This window comes from Thamnophis sirtalis, unplaced genomic scaffold, assembly GCF_051295495.1.
Source record: "Thamnophis sirtalis isolate CommonGarterSnake01/CBP01778 unplaced genomic scaffold, rThaSir2_p1.2 scaffold_2, whole genome shotgun sequence".
Lineage (NCBI taxonomy): Eukaryota > Metazoa > Chordata > Lepidosauria > Squamata > Natricidae > Thamnophis > Thamnophis sirtalis.
This window is the reverse complement of record NW_028261382.1, coordinates 32525426-32543888: the sequence shown is the minus strand read 5'-3', so window position 1 is coordinate 32543888 and position 18463 is coordinate 32525426. Positions and strand designations below refer to the sequence as shown.

The window sequence follows — 18463 nt, the reverse complement described above, 5'->3', positions numbered from 1 at the left end:
TCCTCCCTCTCTATCTTTCCTTCCTTCCCTCCCTCCCTCTTTCCATCCTTTCCTTCCTCCCTCTCTTTCCTTCCTTCCCTCCCTCTTTCCTTCCTTCCTTCCCTCCCTCTTTCCTTCTTTCCCTCTCTTCCTCCTGACTTCAATTTCCTTCCTCCCTCTCTCTGTTTTCTTCCTTCCCTCCCTCGTGACTTTGATTTCCTCCCTCCCTCTCTCTTTCCTGCCTTCCCTCCCTCTCTCTTTCCTTCCTTCCTTCCCTCCCTCCCTCTTTTTTTCCTTCCCTGCCTTCCAACCCGAGGTGGGTTGCTCCCAGTTCAGCCCAGTTCAGTCAAACTGGTAGTGGAATTCAGGCCTGGGTTGCAGAACCGGCAACGACCCAGACCGGCCTCACACCCGAATCCGTTCCCTCGTCGCCCCAGGGCTGCCACCATTTTGTTTTTTAGAGACTGCACATGCATGGTTCCCTGTAAATTGTTCTGCACATGCATGAAGAACAACTTATATTGAACAGCACATGTGTGGGAGTTGCTAACCAGTAGTACAGTCGGAAGCAACCCACCCCTGCTCCCAACTTTAATTTCCTTCTTCCTTCCCTCTTTCCTTCCTTCCTTCCTTCCTTCCCTTCCAACTTTAATTTCCTCCCTTCCTTCCTCTTTCCTTCCTTCCCTCTTTCCTTCCTTCCTTCCCTCCCAACTTTGATTTCCTCCCTTCCTCCCTCCCTCTCTCCCTCTTTCCTTCCCTCCCAACTTTAATTTTCTCCCTTCCTCCCTCCCTCTTTCCTTCCTTCCCTCCCAACTTTTATTTCCTTCCTTCCTTTGGTCAGTGTTCCAATTTAATAAGCGAGACATGTTGGTACATCTGTGGAAAGCTCTGCCTTGGACTCTGATTTAATTCTGGGTGATATTTGGAACACTGACCCCTTCCTTCCTTCCTTCCTCTTTCCTTCCTTCCCTCCCAACTTTAATTTCCTTCCTTCCTTCGGTCAGTGTTCCAATTTAATAAGCGAGACATGTTGGTACATCTATGGAAAGCTCTGCCTTGGACTCTGATTTAATTCTGGATGATATTTGGAACGCTGACACCTTCCTTCCTTCCTTCCTTCCTTCCTTCCTTCCTTCCTTCCTTCGTCTTTCCTTCCTTCCCTCCCAACTTTAATTTCCTCCCTCCCTCTCTCTTTCCTTCCTTCCCTCTCTCTCAACTTTAATTTCCTCCCTCCCTCCCTCCCTCTTTCCTTCCTTCCCTCTCTCTCAACTTTAATTTCCTCCCTCCCTCCCTCTTTCCTTCCTTCCCTCTCTCTCAACTTTAATAGTCCCTCCCTCCCTCCCTCCCTCCCTTGGCCTCAGCCAACCAAATGCTGTTCAAGAGGCCCAGAGAATATGCTATTATTAAACACATCTCGCATGGTTTGTCCACCGTCCAGATACGGGGAGACGAGAGGAGCCGGATGTTGCATAAGAAGTCTGGCACGCAAGGAAAAAAGTGACGGGGAGGCCAGAGGAAAATGCCCCACAGAAGGGAACATTGGCCTTGGGGCTGCTGTAGGAGACCAACTTGGGACTTGCCTGCATTGCTATGCTCCCCAAGGCCTCTTCCTCCCATCGCTTCCCTAAAAACCCAAAGGAAATCCCGAAAAGGACCCCCCACCGTCCCACTCGCAAAGAGAAAAACAGCCATGCTGAAACGCCGCAGCCTCCAGCTATGACAACGCAAAGTGCATTATTGATTCGGTCAGGAGAAGAAAAGGGGAAAAATGCTTAGGACACTGGAAAAGGAGGCTGCTGCTCTTTAAAAGCGGCTCTGCCGGCTGCCCTCTCTATTTGCAGCTTTGCAGGGCCATAAATATTTTATTAATGTTTTTTTTTAAAAAAAAAATGGGGAATGTGTGTGTGTGTCGGGGGGGGGGACGTTTGCAGGCCTGGCTAATTCAAGTGCAGGGCAGGATAGGGAAACAGCAGAGGAGGGAGACAGAAAAGAGAGAGAGAGAGAGAAAGAAAGAGAGAGAGACAGAAAAGAGAGAAAGAGAAAGAAAGAGTAAGAGAGAGAGAAAGAGGCAAAAGAGAGAGAAAGGAAGAGAGGGGAAGAGAGAATGACAGAGACGGGGAGAGGGAGAGGGAGAGAGAGGAGAAAGAGAGAGAAAGGAAGAGAGAGAGGAAGACAGAGATGGATAGAGGGAGAGAGAAAGAGGAGAAAGAGAAAGACAGAGAGAGAGAAAGAGGAGAAAGAGAGAGAGAGAGAGAAAGAGAGGAGAAAGAGAGAGAAAGAAAGAGAGAGGGTTGGAGAGAGAGAGGAAGAAAGAGAAAGACAGAGACACAGAGAAAGAGAGGAGAGAAAAAAGAGAGGGGGAGAGAAAGAGAGAGAGACAGAGAGAAAAGGAGAGTCAGAAAGAGAGAGACAAGAAAGAGATAAACAGAGAGAGGGAGAAAAAGAGACAGAGAGGAGAGAGAGTGAAGAAAGATACACAGAGAGAGAGAGAGAGAGAGAGACAGAGAAAGAGAAATCAGGGCAAAGGAGGCCAAACCAAAACATGCAATAACTTTTCTGAAAAGCAGGTTAAGGATCCCAGCCAAGTAAAAAACCAACTTCAAAACTTCATGGGGCATCTGGGGTGGGGACGGTTCGGCAGTTCGAATCCCTAGTGCCGCGTAACAGAGGGAGCTCCCGTGACTTGTCCCAGTTTCTGCCAACCGAGCGGTTCGAAAGCACATAAAAAATGCAAGTAGAAAAACAGGAGCCACCTTTGGTGGGAAGGGAACAGCGTTCCGTGCCCCTTCGGATGTTGAGTCATGCCAGCCACATGACCACGGAGACGTCCTTGGACAGCGCTGGCTCTCCGGCTTTGAAATGGAGATGAGCACCGCCCCCTAGAGTCAGGAACGAGTAGCACAGATGTGTGAGGGGAACCTTTACCTGTACATGTGTGCATGCGTGTGCAAAGAGGCTTCCTTGGTGTAGACCTTTCTGAAGTTCACCAACAGATCCTCACCCCTCGATGGTCCCCAAGACATTCTTGTAGCAACAAATGGGGAGTTGATGCTCGCTTTATTGGTAGTAAATTAGTCTTCATTTCTCTTAATGTCGCAGCTGCTTAACTTGAATTAGCAACGGTTGGGCGCTTGACTGGCAAAAGAATTAGGGGGAATTTATGATCAGTTTCCAGACAGGATTGCAATGAAACCGAAACAAGAGTTAGAAAAAGGCTTCCCTCTCTCTCTTACAGAGCTTACAGAGTACAGAATACCCGAGCTGGAAGGGGCCTTGGAGGTCTTCTAGTCCAACCCCTTGCTTAGGCAGGAAACCCTACACCCCTTCAGACAAATGGTTGTCCAACATCTTAAAAACTTCCAGTGTTGGAGCATTCACAACTTCTGGAGGGAAGTCGTTCCATTGATTAATTGTTCTCACTGTCAGGAAATTTCTCCTTAGTTCTAAGTTGCTTCTCTCCTTGATTAGTTTCCATCCATTGCTTCTTGTTCTGCCCTCAGGTGCTTTGGAGAATAGTTTGACTCCCTCTTCTTTGGGGCAGCCCCTGGGATATTGAACACTGCTACCTTGTCTCCCCTAGTCCTTCTTTTCATTAAACTAGACATACCCAGTTCCTGTAACCGTTCTTCATATGTTTTAGCCTCCAGTCCCCTAATCATATTTGTGGCTCTTCTCTGCACTCTTTCTAGAGCCTCCACATCCTTTTTACATTGTGGCGACCAAAACTGGATGCTGTATTCCAAGTGTGGCCTTACCAAGGCCTTATAAATGGCTTAATTCTTAATAAAGAATTAAGAAATTTCTCCCTTTTTCCAGGTTGCTTCTCTCCTTGATGAGTTGCCATCCATTGCTTCTTGTCCTGCCTTCTGATGCTTTGGAGGATAGCTGGACTCCCCTCTTCTTTGGGGCAGCCCCTCAGATATTGGAGGGCTGCTATCTTGTCTCCCCTGCTCCTTCTTTTCATTAGACTAGATCTAGTTAAATAGGTGATGAGAGACTCCTTGATTTCACCCCTTCTTTTCTATCCAGCCTTGTCTTTCCAGAGGGTCGCAAAGAGAGGAAGAGAGGAAGAGAGGAAGAGAACAGGGCTGTGAAAGATAGACCGACTTTCATCGGAGGGCAGATGTTGGCAAATGAATTCCTTCCTTTGACCTGGATTTCTGAACTCATGCATGCATACACAACAGTCCTCAGTGATGCTTCATTTAACACACACACACACACCCATCCCAAATGGCAGACTCATCAAATTTATTATGATTCAGGAGGGGGAGGGTGGGGAAAGGATCTTGTTCAAAAAACGCCCAGTGTTTCAAAAATCAGAAGTTGGTGGTGGCATCTCATGACCTTCTTCTTAAAGCAATCTTAAAGAGATCGAAGGAAGCCGTGGGACCAGCCAAGCCATTGTCTGAATACTTCTTGAAATGTTTAGCTATCCTGAAACCAATGAAAATTAACCCTTCATACAAATGGGACCTCTTTCTCGGTCCTGATCTGAATGCCACCGTACCAGAGGTGGGTTCCTACCAGTTCGCACCTATTTGGTAGAACCGGTTCGTCAAATCTACCGAACCGGTTAGAAGTGGTTCCACCAGTGGACCTGGAAAGCAGGCCACACCTACAGAAGAGGTTCCAATTTTTTTTGAAACCCACCACTGGTCCTTGGATAGGATTATTCTACACTATCATGCTCATATGTATAAAACTCCATGCCTCTGTGAAAGGTAAGGATGACTACTGAGTTTGTGGTGCAATCAGAACATTGCGTGTGTTGAAGTTGTTTTAACGCAAACCAAAGATGCCTTTTGAAAAGCAAGTTTACATCCTATTCTTACGCATGCCAGTGCTGTGTGTGAGGTAATTTAAGGTGCTTCTGACAAGTGTCGTCGGCATCTTCATATCCGGTCACATGGGAGGCAAGCCACTCCCATCCGGTCACATGGGTGGCAAGCCACTCCCATCCGGTCACATGGGCAGCAAGCCACTCCCACAAAGGAGACCACACCCACAGAGTAGGTTCGAACAATTTTTGAAATCCACCACTGCACCGTACCTACTTTCAGTGTGCTGTTGAGAGTGTTGTGATCGCCATCGTAAAACACATCAAGTTGGGACGATCTGAAGACATCCCAGTCAACCCTCAATACAGTTGGGTCCTTACAAATCCCAACCTCCTCCTTTTTTTGCGTGGACTAATTCATTCACTCTGGAAAGAATCTAGTACCACTCTACTCAATCCATTCCATTTTTGAGGGACAATCAAGATTTTCTTGCCCGGCTGAGCTAGTGGTACATTGGTCCCATTCAGTCCTTTCTCCAGAACTAAGAGACAGGCCCAAAACTCAAATTCTGTTACTGCCATGCTACAAATTTAACTTCAGGAACTCTCAAACAAGCTTCAGTGTCATCGTTAGTTGAACAAACTGGGGCAGAACCCTAAACCATGGTTTGTAAGCAATGGCTGACTTTACACGACATGCTGAACCCCAAGCGGATTATGGCTTAGGGATGCTTTGTGAATTTAACTTCTCTTCGCCCCTCTCACTGACACTGGCTTGGTGAGTTTAATAGGGCGATAATGAATGTGTTCCTCAACATACAACTGTAATGGAGCCTGCCCGTTAAGGTTATAAATTGTGACTGTCATAAATTGAGTTGGTCACAAAACTGATCCCTGTTTTTTTTTGTGGCAGTCTACCTCCATTTCAAAGCCGAAGAGCCAGCGCTGTCCGAAGACGTCTCTGTGGACTCAACGCCCAAAGGTGCACGGAACGCTGTTTCCTTCCCACCAAAGGTGGTCCCTATTTTTCTACTTGCATTTTTTATGTGCTTTCGAACTGCTAGGTTGGCAAAAGCTGGGACAAGTCACGGGAGCTCCCTCCGTTACGCGGCACTCGGGATTTGAACCGCCAAACTGCCGACCTTTCTGATCGACAAGCTCAGCGTCTTAGCCACTGAGGCACCACATCCGTCCACCCCTTCATTATATCCAATATATGCCAGTGACTTCAAATGCCTATTGCTGAAACTTTAGAAACAAAGACACGGAACTAGTTAAGAGTTTTTGCGGATACTTTTTTCAACATTAAAAAAAGGGGAAAAGAGAGAGAGCGAGAGAGAAATATGCCCTTAATGCTCCTTTCCATCCATTATTCAGCATCTCCAAGCCGATAATGAGATCTAAAACCGACCTTTAGGGTTTTTTTTCCCTCCTGAGTTTTTTACCTTTGATCTAAAAAACATCACTAGCTCCCTGCCTTCTTATGCAAGGCGGTATTTTGCTCTCAGCTCTGCTTTCCTTGTGGCCGGAGAGCCCGGGATGACATGTGGAGAGAAGGAAAAATCCAAATTTGAGGGTGAAAAAATCCAGATTCATCCCCACCTTCTTCATTCCATGCATGGAGGAACCTCCTGGAATTCAAGAAGGAATACATAAACCAGTTTTGGATACTTTGATACCCCCCCCCCCACGCCCCAAAAAAGATGTTGAGATTCTAGAAAGAGTGCAGAGAAGAGCAACAAAGATGATTAGGGGACTGGAGGCTAAAATATATGAAGAACGATTGCAAGAACGGGGTATATGAAGAGAAGAACTAAGGGAGACATGATAGCAGTCTTGTTGTGACCCACCAATGGCCAGCAGAGCTGACAGCAGATTCGGACGGTGAGGAGGGTTGGGGAGGAAGATGGGCCAATCCTGGAGTCTGGGGAAGGTCGACTCAGGAATAAGGCTTGGAGGTGATGTTACCTAGTTGGATAATGAAATGTCTGCAACAAAACAACTCGGCTCAGAGAACACCAAGGACCCCACAAATCAATTGAATAACTGTTGCCGCCCGCCAGCAGCCAGCAAAGCTGGTAGCAGGTTCGGACAGTGAGGAGGTTGGGGAGGAAGATGGGCCAGTCCTGGAGTTTGGGGAAGGCTCCAATGAGGGCTCTGTGTTGGAGGCAGAGAGGGGGCCAGGGCCGTATGCCAGTTATCAGCTGCCTTCGGAGTCAGACATCAGTGAGGCAGAAGAACAGCTGGAGCCTGTTCCTAGTGTGTGCATGTGCAGAGTGGCCAGACGAAAGGAACAGCTAAGGAACAGGGGCCGACTTGGGAGTTTAGGCCACAGGTGGACGATGAATGGCCCCTCCCAGAGGAAATAAAAGAGGCACAAAAGGGGAGTGGAGTTTGCAGGAGACCGTTAGTTTGCTTCATTGGTTTGTGACACTCCGAGACTCCTTGCCAAGTTCTGCAGATGTCAGCCTGGCAGCTCTCCAAGCCAGATAAGGTCTGTGACTGTAAATCCTCCCTCGAAAGACTTGGCTGGATGCGGATGAGCCGAATTCACAGCAAATTAATAAAAGGGGTTTGTGTCGGGACAAAGAGTTTGCTTCTTGCTCTCGGGAAGCCTCGGTCAGAACACTTCCAATGTCTCAGGGGCTGCCCCAAGAAGAGAGAGTCTACCTATTTTCCAAACTGAAGGCAGGACAAGAAATAATGGATGGAAATTAATCAAGGAGAGAAGCAACCTAGAGCTAAGGAGAAATTTCCTGACAGTGAGGACAATTAACCCCTGGAACTGCTTGCCACCAGAGGTTGTGGGCCCTCCATCACTGGAGGCTCTGAAGAGACTGCCATTTATCTGAAACGGTGTAAATTCACCCTGGTTTGATTGACCAATCCATATCTTAGACCAATCCATATCCTAGGAGATGACCAGGCTGAGCCTGAAGGAGCAGTCAAACACGTTGCCTTCGGAAGTTGCGGGAGCTTCATCCCTGGAGGCTTCCAAGAAGAGACTGGACTGCCCTCTGTCAGGAATGTTGTAGAGCAGTGTTTCTCAACCTTGGCAACTTGAAGATGTCTGGACTTCAACTCCCAGAATTCCCCAGCCAGCAAATGCTGGCTGGGGAATTCTGGGAATTGAAGTCCGGACATCTTCAAGTTGCCAAGGTTGAGAAACACTGTTGTAGAGTCTCCTGCTTAGGAGGGGGGGTTGGTCTAGATGACCTACAAGGTCCCTTCGACCTCTCTGCGATTCTGTGTTCCAGGTTCTAGCTCTCTGCTCTTACTTGGGCACCTTCAACGTAGCATCACAGCGGTGGTGTCTACACCAGACAATTCATGTTCTTCTTCCTTTTATCATCCCTCCGGCTTGTAACTTTTATGGATCTATTATAAAATCAAGAGCTCTGCGGTGATTTATAAAGCAGTTGACAAAACAGCGGGATTATTTTTAATTAAAAAGGTTCCAGCGGAGCTGATGAGCTCCTCCACTCCAAAGAAGGGGTGAAAGCCAAAACAAAACAAACATTTTCACGCTCAGGTGTGTGTACACACACGCGCACACCCTTCACTTCTGGGCATTTGTAAAGCATCCTCTTACACCTCGCACTAGCTGTGAGTCGCAACAGCCACGCCGAAGCTCATTCAACAAACCTGGTTGGCATGCTGTGACTTTGCAATTCATAAAACCAGGGTGGTTGGCAAACTCACCCAGTGTCCAGTATAGATAGACCTTGACTTACAACCTTTAGTATCCAGGTTGTAAGTCAAAATCTATCTATACCGGACGCTGGGTGAGTTTGCACGCCACGTAAAGCCAACCACCATGGGGAAAAAGTGACTCATGGCCTATTTTTGCATTGTTGGGGGTATGAGATCAAAATTCGGACACTCAACAACCGACTCATAGTTATGACGGTCGCAGTGTCCTGGGGTCACGTGACCCCCTTTCGCGACCTTCTGACAAGCAACGCCTGCGGAAAAGACAGATTCACTTAACAACCGGGCCCGCTGACTTAACCGCTGCAGCGATTCGCTTAGCCACTGTGGCAAGAAAGGTCATAACATGGAGCCAAGCTCAATTAACAAGTGCTTCACTCAGCAACGGTTAATTGGGACCGCAAGTCGAGGACTAGCTAGAATGAACTCACCGATAAACAGTGGCTAATGCTAAGCATGAAACTTGTTATTCTCCCCACCCCACCCAGCCTCTTAGTTTGTACTTCTCATTGCGTGTCGAAATGTTCTCTCTCTCGGCACACTGACAATATATCTGCTGAAAAACAAAACTCCGTATTGGCAACAAGAAAGGCATCGGGCCAGGAAACACTCAGCTCCACTCCGTTGCCCAGGTTCCATCTCGCAAAGGATTATGGGGTCATTAAAAAAAGGATGATTCCTTGTCAAAAAGATTCACTTTTCTTTCAGATGGAAGATGGTTTTAATCCAAAATAATAAAGATAATTAAAAATAGAGAAAGTCATGATTTTTTTTTTAAAAAACCCAGCTCACCTTTCATTTAACTCAATCATGAAGAGGCAGGTTATGGCACACTACAAGTGGTGATTCCAGTAAATAAATAATGCAAAGTAAACCAAATTTGGACAACTTCCCAAACTTATATTCTGGACAATACGACCAACGTGGAAGCATTATTTTCAGTAGCTTTTGAGAGTTTCTCGTTATTATTAATTCTTTATGAAAGGACTATTATTATCATCATTACTGGCACAGCACACACACATATATATATATTTCTCCTCTCCATGGATATTTCTCACAGAAATGCAAGAGGATTGGCATTTTTGTGGGGGCCCTCACACACACACACACACACACACACACACACACACACACACACACACACACACACACACAATTTACTGGACCAGTGAAGTATACTGGAAATCCTTCAAGCCATATTCACACAATACAGTAAATCTTAAACCCAAGGAAGGAATCACCGTTAGAATAGAATAGAATAGAATAGAATGGAATGGAATATGAATTAAGACTAGAATAGAATAGAATTAGAAATAATAGAAATAGAAATAAAAGGAATAGAATAGGATTAGAAATAATAGGAATAGAAATAATAGGAATAGAATAGAAGTAGAAATAATAGAATTAGAAATAATTAGAATAAAATAGAATAGAGTAGAGTAGAATAGAACTAGGAATAATAGAAATAGAAATAATAGGAATAGAATAGAATTAGAAATAATAGAATTAGAAATAATAGGAATAGAATAGAGTAGAATAGGATTAGAAATAATAGGAATAGAATAGAATTAGAAATAATAGAAATAGAGTAGAATAGAATTAGAAATAATAGGAATAGTGTAGAGTACAGTAGAGTAGAATAGAATTAGAAATAATAGAATTAGAAATAATAGGAATAGAATAGAATAGAATAGAGTAGAATAGAATAGAATAGAATAAACAGATTTGGAAGGGACCTTGTAGGTCATCTAGTCCAACCCCCCTTGCTCAAGGAGTTGCTGTAGTGATGCAAGACAGCTAGTCCCCAACTCGTAATCATTCATTTAATGACCTCCAGGCCAGCAAAGTCAACGGGGAAGCTGGCTTCACTTCACAACCAAGTTCGTAACTTAACAACTGCAATGATTCGCTTAGCAACTGTGGCAAGAAAGGAGTAAAATGGGAGCAAGCCTCACTTAGCAACAGCCTCCCTCAGTAACAGAACAGAGGTCACTCCAGTGAACACATCTAACCATAGTCCTCACGACTGGGTAAGCATTGTAAGATTCCCACAAGATAATGAGTCGCATTTTAATCTACTTGGCCACCTGAATTGGTAAATTTATGTCAACCCAGCCTAGGAATTCAAAATAATCCCATTAAATGACCATCGATGCTTCCACTTAAGGGCAACATGAGAAGACAAACATCTTCTCGGTGACAGCTCTTACAAAGTCCTTGCCAGCGGGCTCTTCTCGGGTGGCGGATGATGGGAATTGATGTCCCACACCATCTGGGCAGCGTTGAGCTTCTCCAACGTCCCACTCCGTCCCCAACTTCACTCTTCCATGGACACTCAAAATGTACTCAATTTCCTGAGTTGGCACACGACGAGGCTGTGTCTACTGTCAGGTTTCCTAAAAATGCCCTAATTGATTCATGAGTATCGAGCCAAGTTTCAATACAAAACTAGTCATTTATTAGGAGCACCATTAGGCAAGGCCTTTTCGCAGTCAGATCTAAGCTTTGTTTGAGTTCTAGCTGAACTTTACCCCTCTTCCTTCCTTTCCCTCAGTCTGTGTTGTAAATCACATTCCCCAATGAGGTGCAAGCCTGCTGCAGTAATCTGAAATCCTACTTTAGCCGAAAGCATGCGTGGAATGCGGTCCTCTTCCTTCTCTCACTATGGCAACAAAGTTGATATCTACACACACACACACACACACACATACACACACACACACAAAATTTTCCAGCCCCACCTTCATCTTTAGACACTAATTAATGAAGAAGCGATGGGACTCTGATTATTCCTATCGTGGCCATATTTTAATTCAGGAATCCAGCCCAGGTTATTGATTCTTAAAATGCATCAGAAAGTCTGCTTTAAGCCAACGCAAGTCATTTATCTATCCAGCCAATTCTGTCGGCTCCATTGACCGGGGGGGGGGGGGGGAATAAGACCTCTTAAGCATCTTCCCCGATCCTGCTCTACCTTCTTGTAAAGCCATCTCTGACCATCGTCTCTGGGATCAGGGGATATTATGGAATGAGATAACACACAACGCAATAACCAGACTTGGAAGGCACCTCATTGGGGAATGTGATTTATGACACAGACTAAGGGGAAAGAAGGAACAGGGGTAAAGTTCAGCTAGAACTCAAACAAAGCTTAGATCTGACTTCTAGTCGTCCAACCTCCAACTCAGGCAGGAAACTCTCTACCGTTTCAGACAAACGGTTGTCCAATCTCTTCTTTAAAAACTTCCAGGGTTGCAGCATTCACAACTTCTGGAGGGAAGTCGTTCCATTGATCAATTATCCTCACCATTGGGAAATTTCTCCTTAATTCCAGGTTGCTTCTCTCCTTGATGAATTTCCATCCGTTGCTTCTTGTTCTACCCTCGGGTGCTTTGGAGAATAGCTTGACTCCCTCTTCTTTGGGGAAGCCCCTGAGATATCGGAAGGCTGCTATCATGTCTCCCCTAATCCTTCTTTCTATTAAACTAGACATACCCAGTTCCCGCAACCGTTCTTCATATGTTTGAGCCTCAAGTCCCCTAATCCTCTTTGTTGCTCTTCTCTGCACTCTTTCTAGAGTCTCCACATCCTTTTTACATCGTGCGACCAAAACTGAATGCCGTATTCCAAGTGTGGCCTTACCAAGGCCTTATAAATGGCTTAATTCTGCACTCTGCACTCTTTCCAGGGTCTCAAAATCTTTTTTTTTCTTACATCGTGGCAACCAGAACTGGACGCAATATTCTAAGTGTGGTCTTACCAAGGCATTGTAAAGTGCTATCAACACTTCCCGTATCTTGAGGTAGAAAAGAGGATCCAGATGGACGTAATAGAACCATCTGTAAGTGACTCATTGTATGGGTGTCAAGGGCCAACTGGAGACCGTTGCCCAAACCATCAGTCAAAGAAGCAGAGTGGCAAAGTTTGAGGGTTGCCCAATGCCCAGAGGGGGTGAGCTCTTGCATGGCTAGCCAAGCATACACTCTTTGTATGGAATCAAGGATGTTGGCCAATCCTACTAGAGAACCAAACCAAAGAGAAAGAAATGTGGATGTCCCACCGCTGGAGGTTTTTAAGAAGAGACTGGACAGCCATTGGCCAGGAATGGTGTAGAGTCTCCTGCTTGAGCAGAGGGTAGGACTAGAAGACCTCCAAGGTCCCTTCCAGCCTTATGATTCTATGTTCTAAACAATGTTTCTCCCCTTGTTACTGCTCCATCCCTGGAGTTTTTGGACAGCCATTGATCCAGAATGACCAGACTGACCCCAAATTCCCTTCCAACACTGTTATTTGGTTATTCTTTCAATTTACAAGAAAGGCACTTTGGTCCGCTGTTACTTTCCCGAGGCTAACAAATCAAATTCAATCCAATGACCTACTCATCTACAGTAAGAGCTGGGAAGAACACCCATATCACTTAAAACAAACTGTTGAATAGCCAGGGCTCCTCCTATGCCCGGAGAAATGCCATCTAGGTTACCAGGAAACTGAGAATTCAGCTGATTCCTTCAGCAAAAGAACAAGGCTCCCCTGCCACGGACAGGGGGTTGGACTAGAAGACCTCGAAGGTCCCTCCCAGCCCTGATATTCTATGTTTCTCAATTCCACATTCCCCCAGATGCAAAGCGAATTTTCTTGGTATGACATCCCCCTGACATAATGCCATCTGCAATTCTTCAGAAAGATTCATGCCCAGTTGAAGATGTGAAATCAACCTGGATCCTTTCACACCTGACCCAAGTATTCTATCCACGGAAAAGACGCAAAGACACACCTTCAACATGTTACAGCTTCTTCCCCAAAAGCTGCTTTTTCACACCTTTGACTAAAAGGAGAACTTTCTGCACGGAGAATCCATTTCGCACAAAAACTAGACATGCCAAGGATTGGGTTCAGACTGGACACTCAACTCTCCCACCCACCCATGCCTTGACCACGTAAGGCACACTTTCAACAACACAACTATTCCATTTTTGAAAATTCACTTCTCTGGTCTGTCTCACCTTCACTGGTATTGTGTGTCTCCAAGAAGGGAGAACAACCAGCATCCCTGTGTTGTAAGGCTAGATCAGGGCTCAGCAATCTGTGGCTCTGAAGCCGCATGTGGCTCTTTCTCCCCTCTGCTGCGGCTCCCTGTCCCTCAAAATATGCGTCACAACCGCCACTGGGCGACACCCGCCGCATGCAATTGATTGAGCTTTTCAACCCCCGGTAGGCCAACCATGGATAAATCCAAGAAAAGGAAAGGAAACAGAATATTTAATTCAACAATATATGCTAGTTTTGTAGCCACTCGGGCACAGGAAGGGTTTCTGTGGCTCCCGGTGTTTTCTTTTCTGTGGGAAATGGGCTCCCAAATAGCTCTTGGGGTGCTTAAGGTTGCCGACCCCTGGGCCAGATCAAACCCCAAACTGATGCCGAAACTTGACAGACATGACATAACTGTTTGAACCGCTTCCTTCCCACTCACTAACGACTGTGGGCGGAAACGTCAACTGCCTTTTTGAGATGCTGCGTTGGACGGCAACCAAGGAGCCATTGGGAGCACGGTGAGTGCTTCCTTCCATGCCGCGAGCCACGAGCAAGGCGTAAAATTAAGGAGACCTACTTACGTGCGTGCAAAACCGCTCGGGAGGATCCCCGCAGGTGATGCCGGAAGGCTCCACCCGGACCGTGGCGAAATCCTTCATGGCCATCGCTTTGGGCTGGCAAGCGTAAAACTCCCACATCGGCCCATTGTCCGTGGTGACCCAGGATTTGCAGATGTCATACTGTCCCACGACCAGAGGAAGACAATGCAATAAGATTGCCACGTGGTGAAGCATGGCAGATGCAGCCAAGCAGGAGGGATCCTGGAATCGTGAGCGAGTCAGAGACCGGCTTTGGGGGAGTGTTGTGGCTCAGCATGGAAGCTTCCCACTCGAAACCGACCTTAGAGAGGTCCCGTGGAAAAGAAAGAGGAGGGCCATTCTCTATCTTTCCTCCTTAGCCATGGGGAGCAGCCCTCCCGAGCGCCCCGCTTTCCCGACTGATCGGCTCTCAAGTCTTGCTCCACTTCATCCTCTCCTTCTGTCAGCTAAGCAGTCTCGGGATGCAGAGGTAGCCAGAGGTGACTCTCTCCGATCAATCGAGGGAGCTATCAAATTTTCATTTTGCGATGAAATCTGACCAGTCGAGGGCAGTGAGGGTAGGACTTATATGAGAGAGAGAAAGAGAAAGAGAGGCACAGAGGAAGGGAAGGAGGAGGGGGAGGAGAAGAAAAGAGTAGGAGGACGAGAAAAAGGAAGAAGGAAAAGAAGAGAAGGAGGAGAAGAAAAGAGCAGTAAGACAAGGAGAAGGAAGAGGAGGAAAAGGAGGAGGAGGAGAAGAAGAAAAGAGTAAGAGGACGAGAAGAAGAGGAGGAAAAGGAGGAGGAGGAGGAGAAGCAGAAAAGAGGAGGACGAGGAAAAGGAAGAAGGTGAAGAAGAGAAGGAGAAGAAGAAAAGAGCAGTAAGACGAGGAGAAGGAAGAAGAAGAGGAGGAAAAGGAGGAGGAGAAGAAGAAAAAAGGAGGAGGATGAGGAAAAGGAAGAAGGAGAAGAAAAGGAGAAGAAGAAAACAGCAGTAAGACGAGGAGAAGGAAGAAGAAGAGGAGGAAAAGGAGGAGGAGAAGAAGAAAAAAGGAGGAGGATGAGGAAAAGGAAGAAGGAGAAGAGAAGGAGAAGAAGAAAACAGCAGTAAGACGAGGAGAAGGAAGAAGAAGAGGAGGAGAAGGAGGAGGAGAAGAAGAAAAAAGGAGGAGGATGAGGAAAAGGAAGAAGGAGAAGAGAAGGAGAAGAAGAAAACAGCAGTAAGACGAGGAGAAGGAAGAAGAAGAGGAGGAGAAGGAGGAGGAGAAGAAGAAAAAAGGAGGAGGAGGAGGAAAAGGAAGAAGGAGAAGAGAAGAAGGAGAAGAGAAGGAGAAGAAGAAAACAGCAGTAAGACGAGGAGAAGGAAGAAGAAGAGGAGGAAAAGGAGGAGGAGGAGGACGAGAAGAATAGGAGGAGGAGGAGGGTTTGTCTGTGTGAAGAAGAACTTAAAAAGTTACAGGGTTGAGTACAGTTAAATTTTCATTCACACTTGGTGCTAATGGCCAAACTGCCAAGTGCTTCTCTTCACCTTCTTTAAGGAAAAGAACATTTGAGGCTAAAAAGAGAAGAAGAAAAAAATAGAATGTGTGTCTCACATCCCCCACCCCCCAGAAGAGAGTCTCTTGACCAATAAAGTTTATAAGACAATTTTCAGCCTCTGGGCTGGTTTGTTGTTGTTGTTGTTGTTGTTGTTGTTGTTGTTGTTGTTGCTGCTGCTTGTTTTTTTAAAAAAGATTCGTTCATGAATTTGGTGCCCTTTCCTCCTTCTTTTTTCCTCTCTTCCTCTTCCTCCTCCTTTTTCTTCGCAGGAAGTGGGAGACAACGTTAGCAGAAAACGTTGCCTGCGGTCACACCCTTCAGCGCATCACCATCGGCCTCCAAAGCATGCCCAGCTTTTCCAAGATGCTCCAAGGGAGAACGAAGCGCATTCCTTTGGCACCGCAGCCTGCAACAGAGATGTCGAAAAGAAGAAGAAGAAGAAGTCAGATGAGCTGGTGGGTGGGGGGAAAAAGAAAGTTTTGTATCAGCAAAAGGCAGAGGAAGAGAATCCCCCGAGAGAAGCATTAAAAGAGATCAACTTCCCAGAAACAGGCTTCTAGTGTTACACGAAAGGACGGGTGTGCTATAAAAAAGCAGGAATATATATTGTGTGTGTGTGTCTGTGTGTCTGTGTGTGTGTCTGCTTTTTTTCTCTTTCTCCTGTTAAATCTGGGTCACGTTGTAATCTACAGAACGATGACAAAACCAGAGTTGGTGCCTTAAATTGATAGATAGATAGATAGATAGATAGATAGATAGATAGATAGATAGATAGATAGATAGATAGATAGATGATAGAGATAGATAAATAGAAAAGAGGGAAGAGAGAAAGAGAGAAGAGAAAAGTGAGAGAGAAAGGGAGAGAGAGAGAGAGAGGAGAGATAGAAAGAGAGAAAAGAAAGAGAGAAGAGAGAGAGGAGAGAGAAAGAGAAGAGAGAGAAAGAAGAGAGAGAAGAGAGAGAAAGAAGAGAGAGAGGAGAGAGAGAAAAGAGAGAGAAAAAGTGAGAGGAGAGAGAGAGAGAAAAAAAGAGCGAGAGAGAGAAGAGAGAGAGGAGAGATAGAAAGAGAGTAAAGAGAAAGAGAGAGAGGAGAGAGAAAGAGAAGAGAGAGAGAAAGAAGAGAGAGAGGAGAGAGAAAGAGAAGAGAGAGAGAAAGAAGAGAGAGAGGAGAGAGAAAGAGAGAGAGAAAGAGAGAGGAGAGATAGAAAGAGAGAAAAGAAAAAGAGAGAAGAGAGAGAGAAAGAGAAAGAGAGAGGAGAGATAGAAAGAGAGAAAAAAGAGAGAGAAGAAAGAGAGAGAGGAGAGAGAGGAGAGATAGAAAGAGAGAAAAGAGAAAGAAGAGAGAGAGGAGAGAGAGAGAAAGAGAGAAAAGAGAAAGAAGAGAGAGAGGGGAGAGAGAGAGAGAGAGAGAGAGAGAGAGAGAGAGAGAGAGAGAGAGAGAGAGAGAGAGAAACACAAGAATAAGCAGGAATCCAGCAAGGAACTGAGCAGAAGCCTTCGGAAACCAAACCCCGATAAATAATGTATCCCACAACTGAAAATCCAGCCCAGCCTCTGCCAAGGAAGAGTCATCTGGACCACAGGAAAAAAAGCAGCAGCAAGCAATTTGAAAGATTCATGAGGATCCCCCCCCCCCACTCTCCCTCCCCCCCAAAAAAACCCAGAAGGAACTGTTACTTTTCTCTCCTGGGCATCTGGGAGAGAAAGACCCCAGTTCCCAGAGTCTGCTTTGCTCCATTTGCAAACTCTGCCACAGACAGGGACACACACACACCCTCTTGCAAACCCCTCCGCTCCTGACCAGGAAGCCAAAGACCACCACCCCAATTGCTTGGCCGATATATATATTCCCTTGCTCGGTTTTTGCCAAGGGGCACCGTGCCTTCCAAAAATGCCAACTGCCTTAAAACATCACCTCTTTCCTGTTAAATCTCCTCTCTTCCGGAAAGTCCATTCTTTTCTGCTTCCCTTTTCTTTTTCTTTTTAAAAAAAGAAGGAAAGTAAGAAAGGTGAAAGGCTAACTATGGTTCAGACCTGCAGGTGGCCCCCTGTCTTCCAGCGCATTTGAGGGCTAAATCTCCCAGCTTCTCCAGTCGAAATAATCTCCCCGTTGAAAAGCGAGACCTGGTTACTATTTTTGAACTCAAGATTAAGCTGGAGAGGGGGGTGGGTGGGGGAGGCTGGGACGAAGCCACGAAGGAGAATGCAAGAAGGATGTCATCAACCCCCCCCCACACTTTCCTTCCTTCCTGACATCAGATCTGATTTTCGCCGTCAAGCCGTCTCCCCCTTAACGTCGCTTCCTTACCCCCATCGGATTTGTCACCCGGTAATTCTGAGATTAATCACCGAAAAGACGTCGTCGCATCTCGAGGCCAGGCCGTCGCAAGCCCACTGGGGGGCCTTCGGGGAGACATCTGTCATGTTATTTGCGAGAGAGCCGGTGGCCTTGGCGAAGAGAGAGCGAATATCCAGGACAAAAAAAAAAACCTCTCTTTCTCTCTCTTAAATCTGCAAATTTTAGCCTTTTAGCCCCTCATGGATATTTCATGGAAGTTGCTTCCCGCTGCTGTGCAAAAATTATTATTATAATCCCCGCACAACGCTCGGCCGATGTTCAGGAGTCCTTTCCTTCCCGCACGAGGATAAATCTTGATTATTAAGAAAAGTCCACTTCCTACCAAGAAGCGGAATCAATGTCTTGATTTTCTTTTAAGAGCCCAAGGAGGCCATCCGAGACTAGAGGAGCGCCTCGCAAAATTAGATTTTTATCTGGGTATCTGGATTGAGTTCCCTTGTCCTCGGTTATTGGATTAAGCATGCTTTTGAAATGGAGAGGAAGCA

General features: G+C 46.0%; 1 protein-coding gene across 1 annotated transcript in view; it reads right to left on the bottom strand.

Moving 5' to 3' along the window:
• Window positions 1-15118, bottom strand: part of NTNG2 (netrin G2) — a 61130-nt gene extending 46012 nt beyond the window's left edge. The window contains exon 1 of the mRNA XM_014075161.2: window positions 14086-15118. Coding sequence (XP_013930636.1) covers window positions 14086-14298 — 213 coding nt within the window. The 5' untranslated portion in view covers window positions 14299-15118. The remainder of the gene's footprint in view (window positions 1-14085) is intronic.
• Window positions 15119-18463: the final 3345 nt, after the last annotated feature.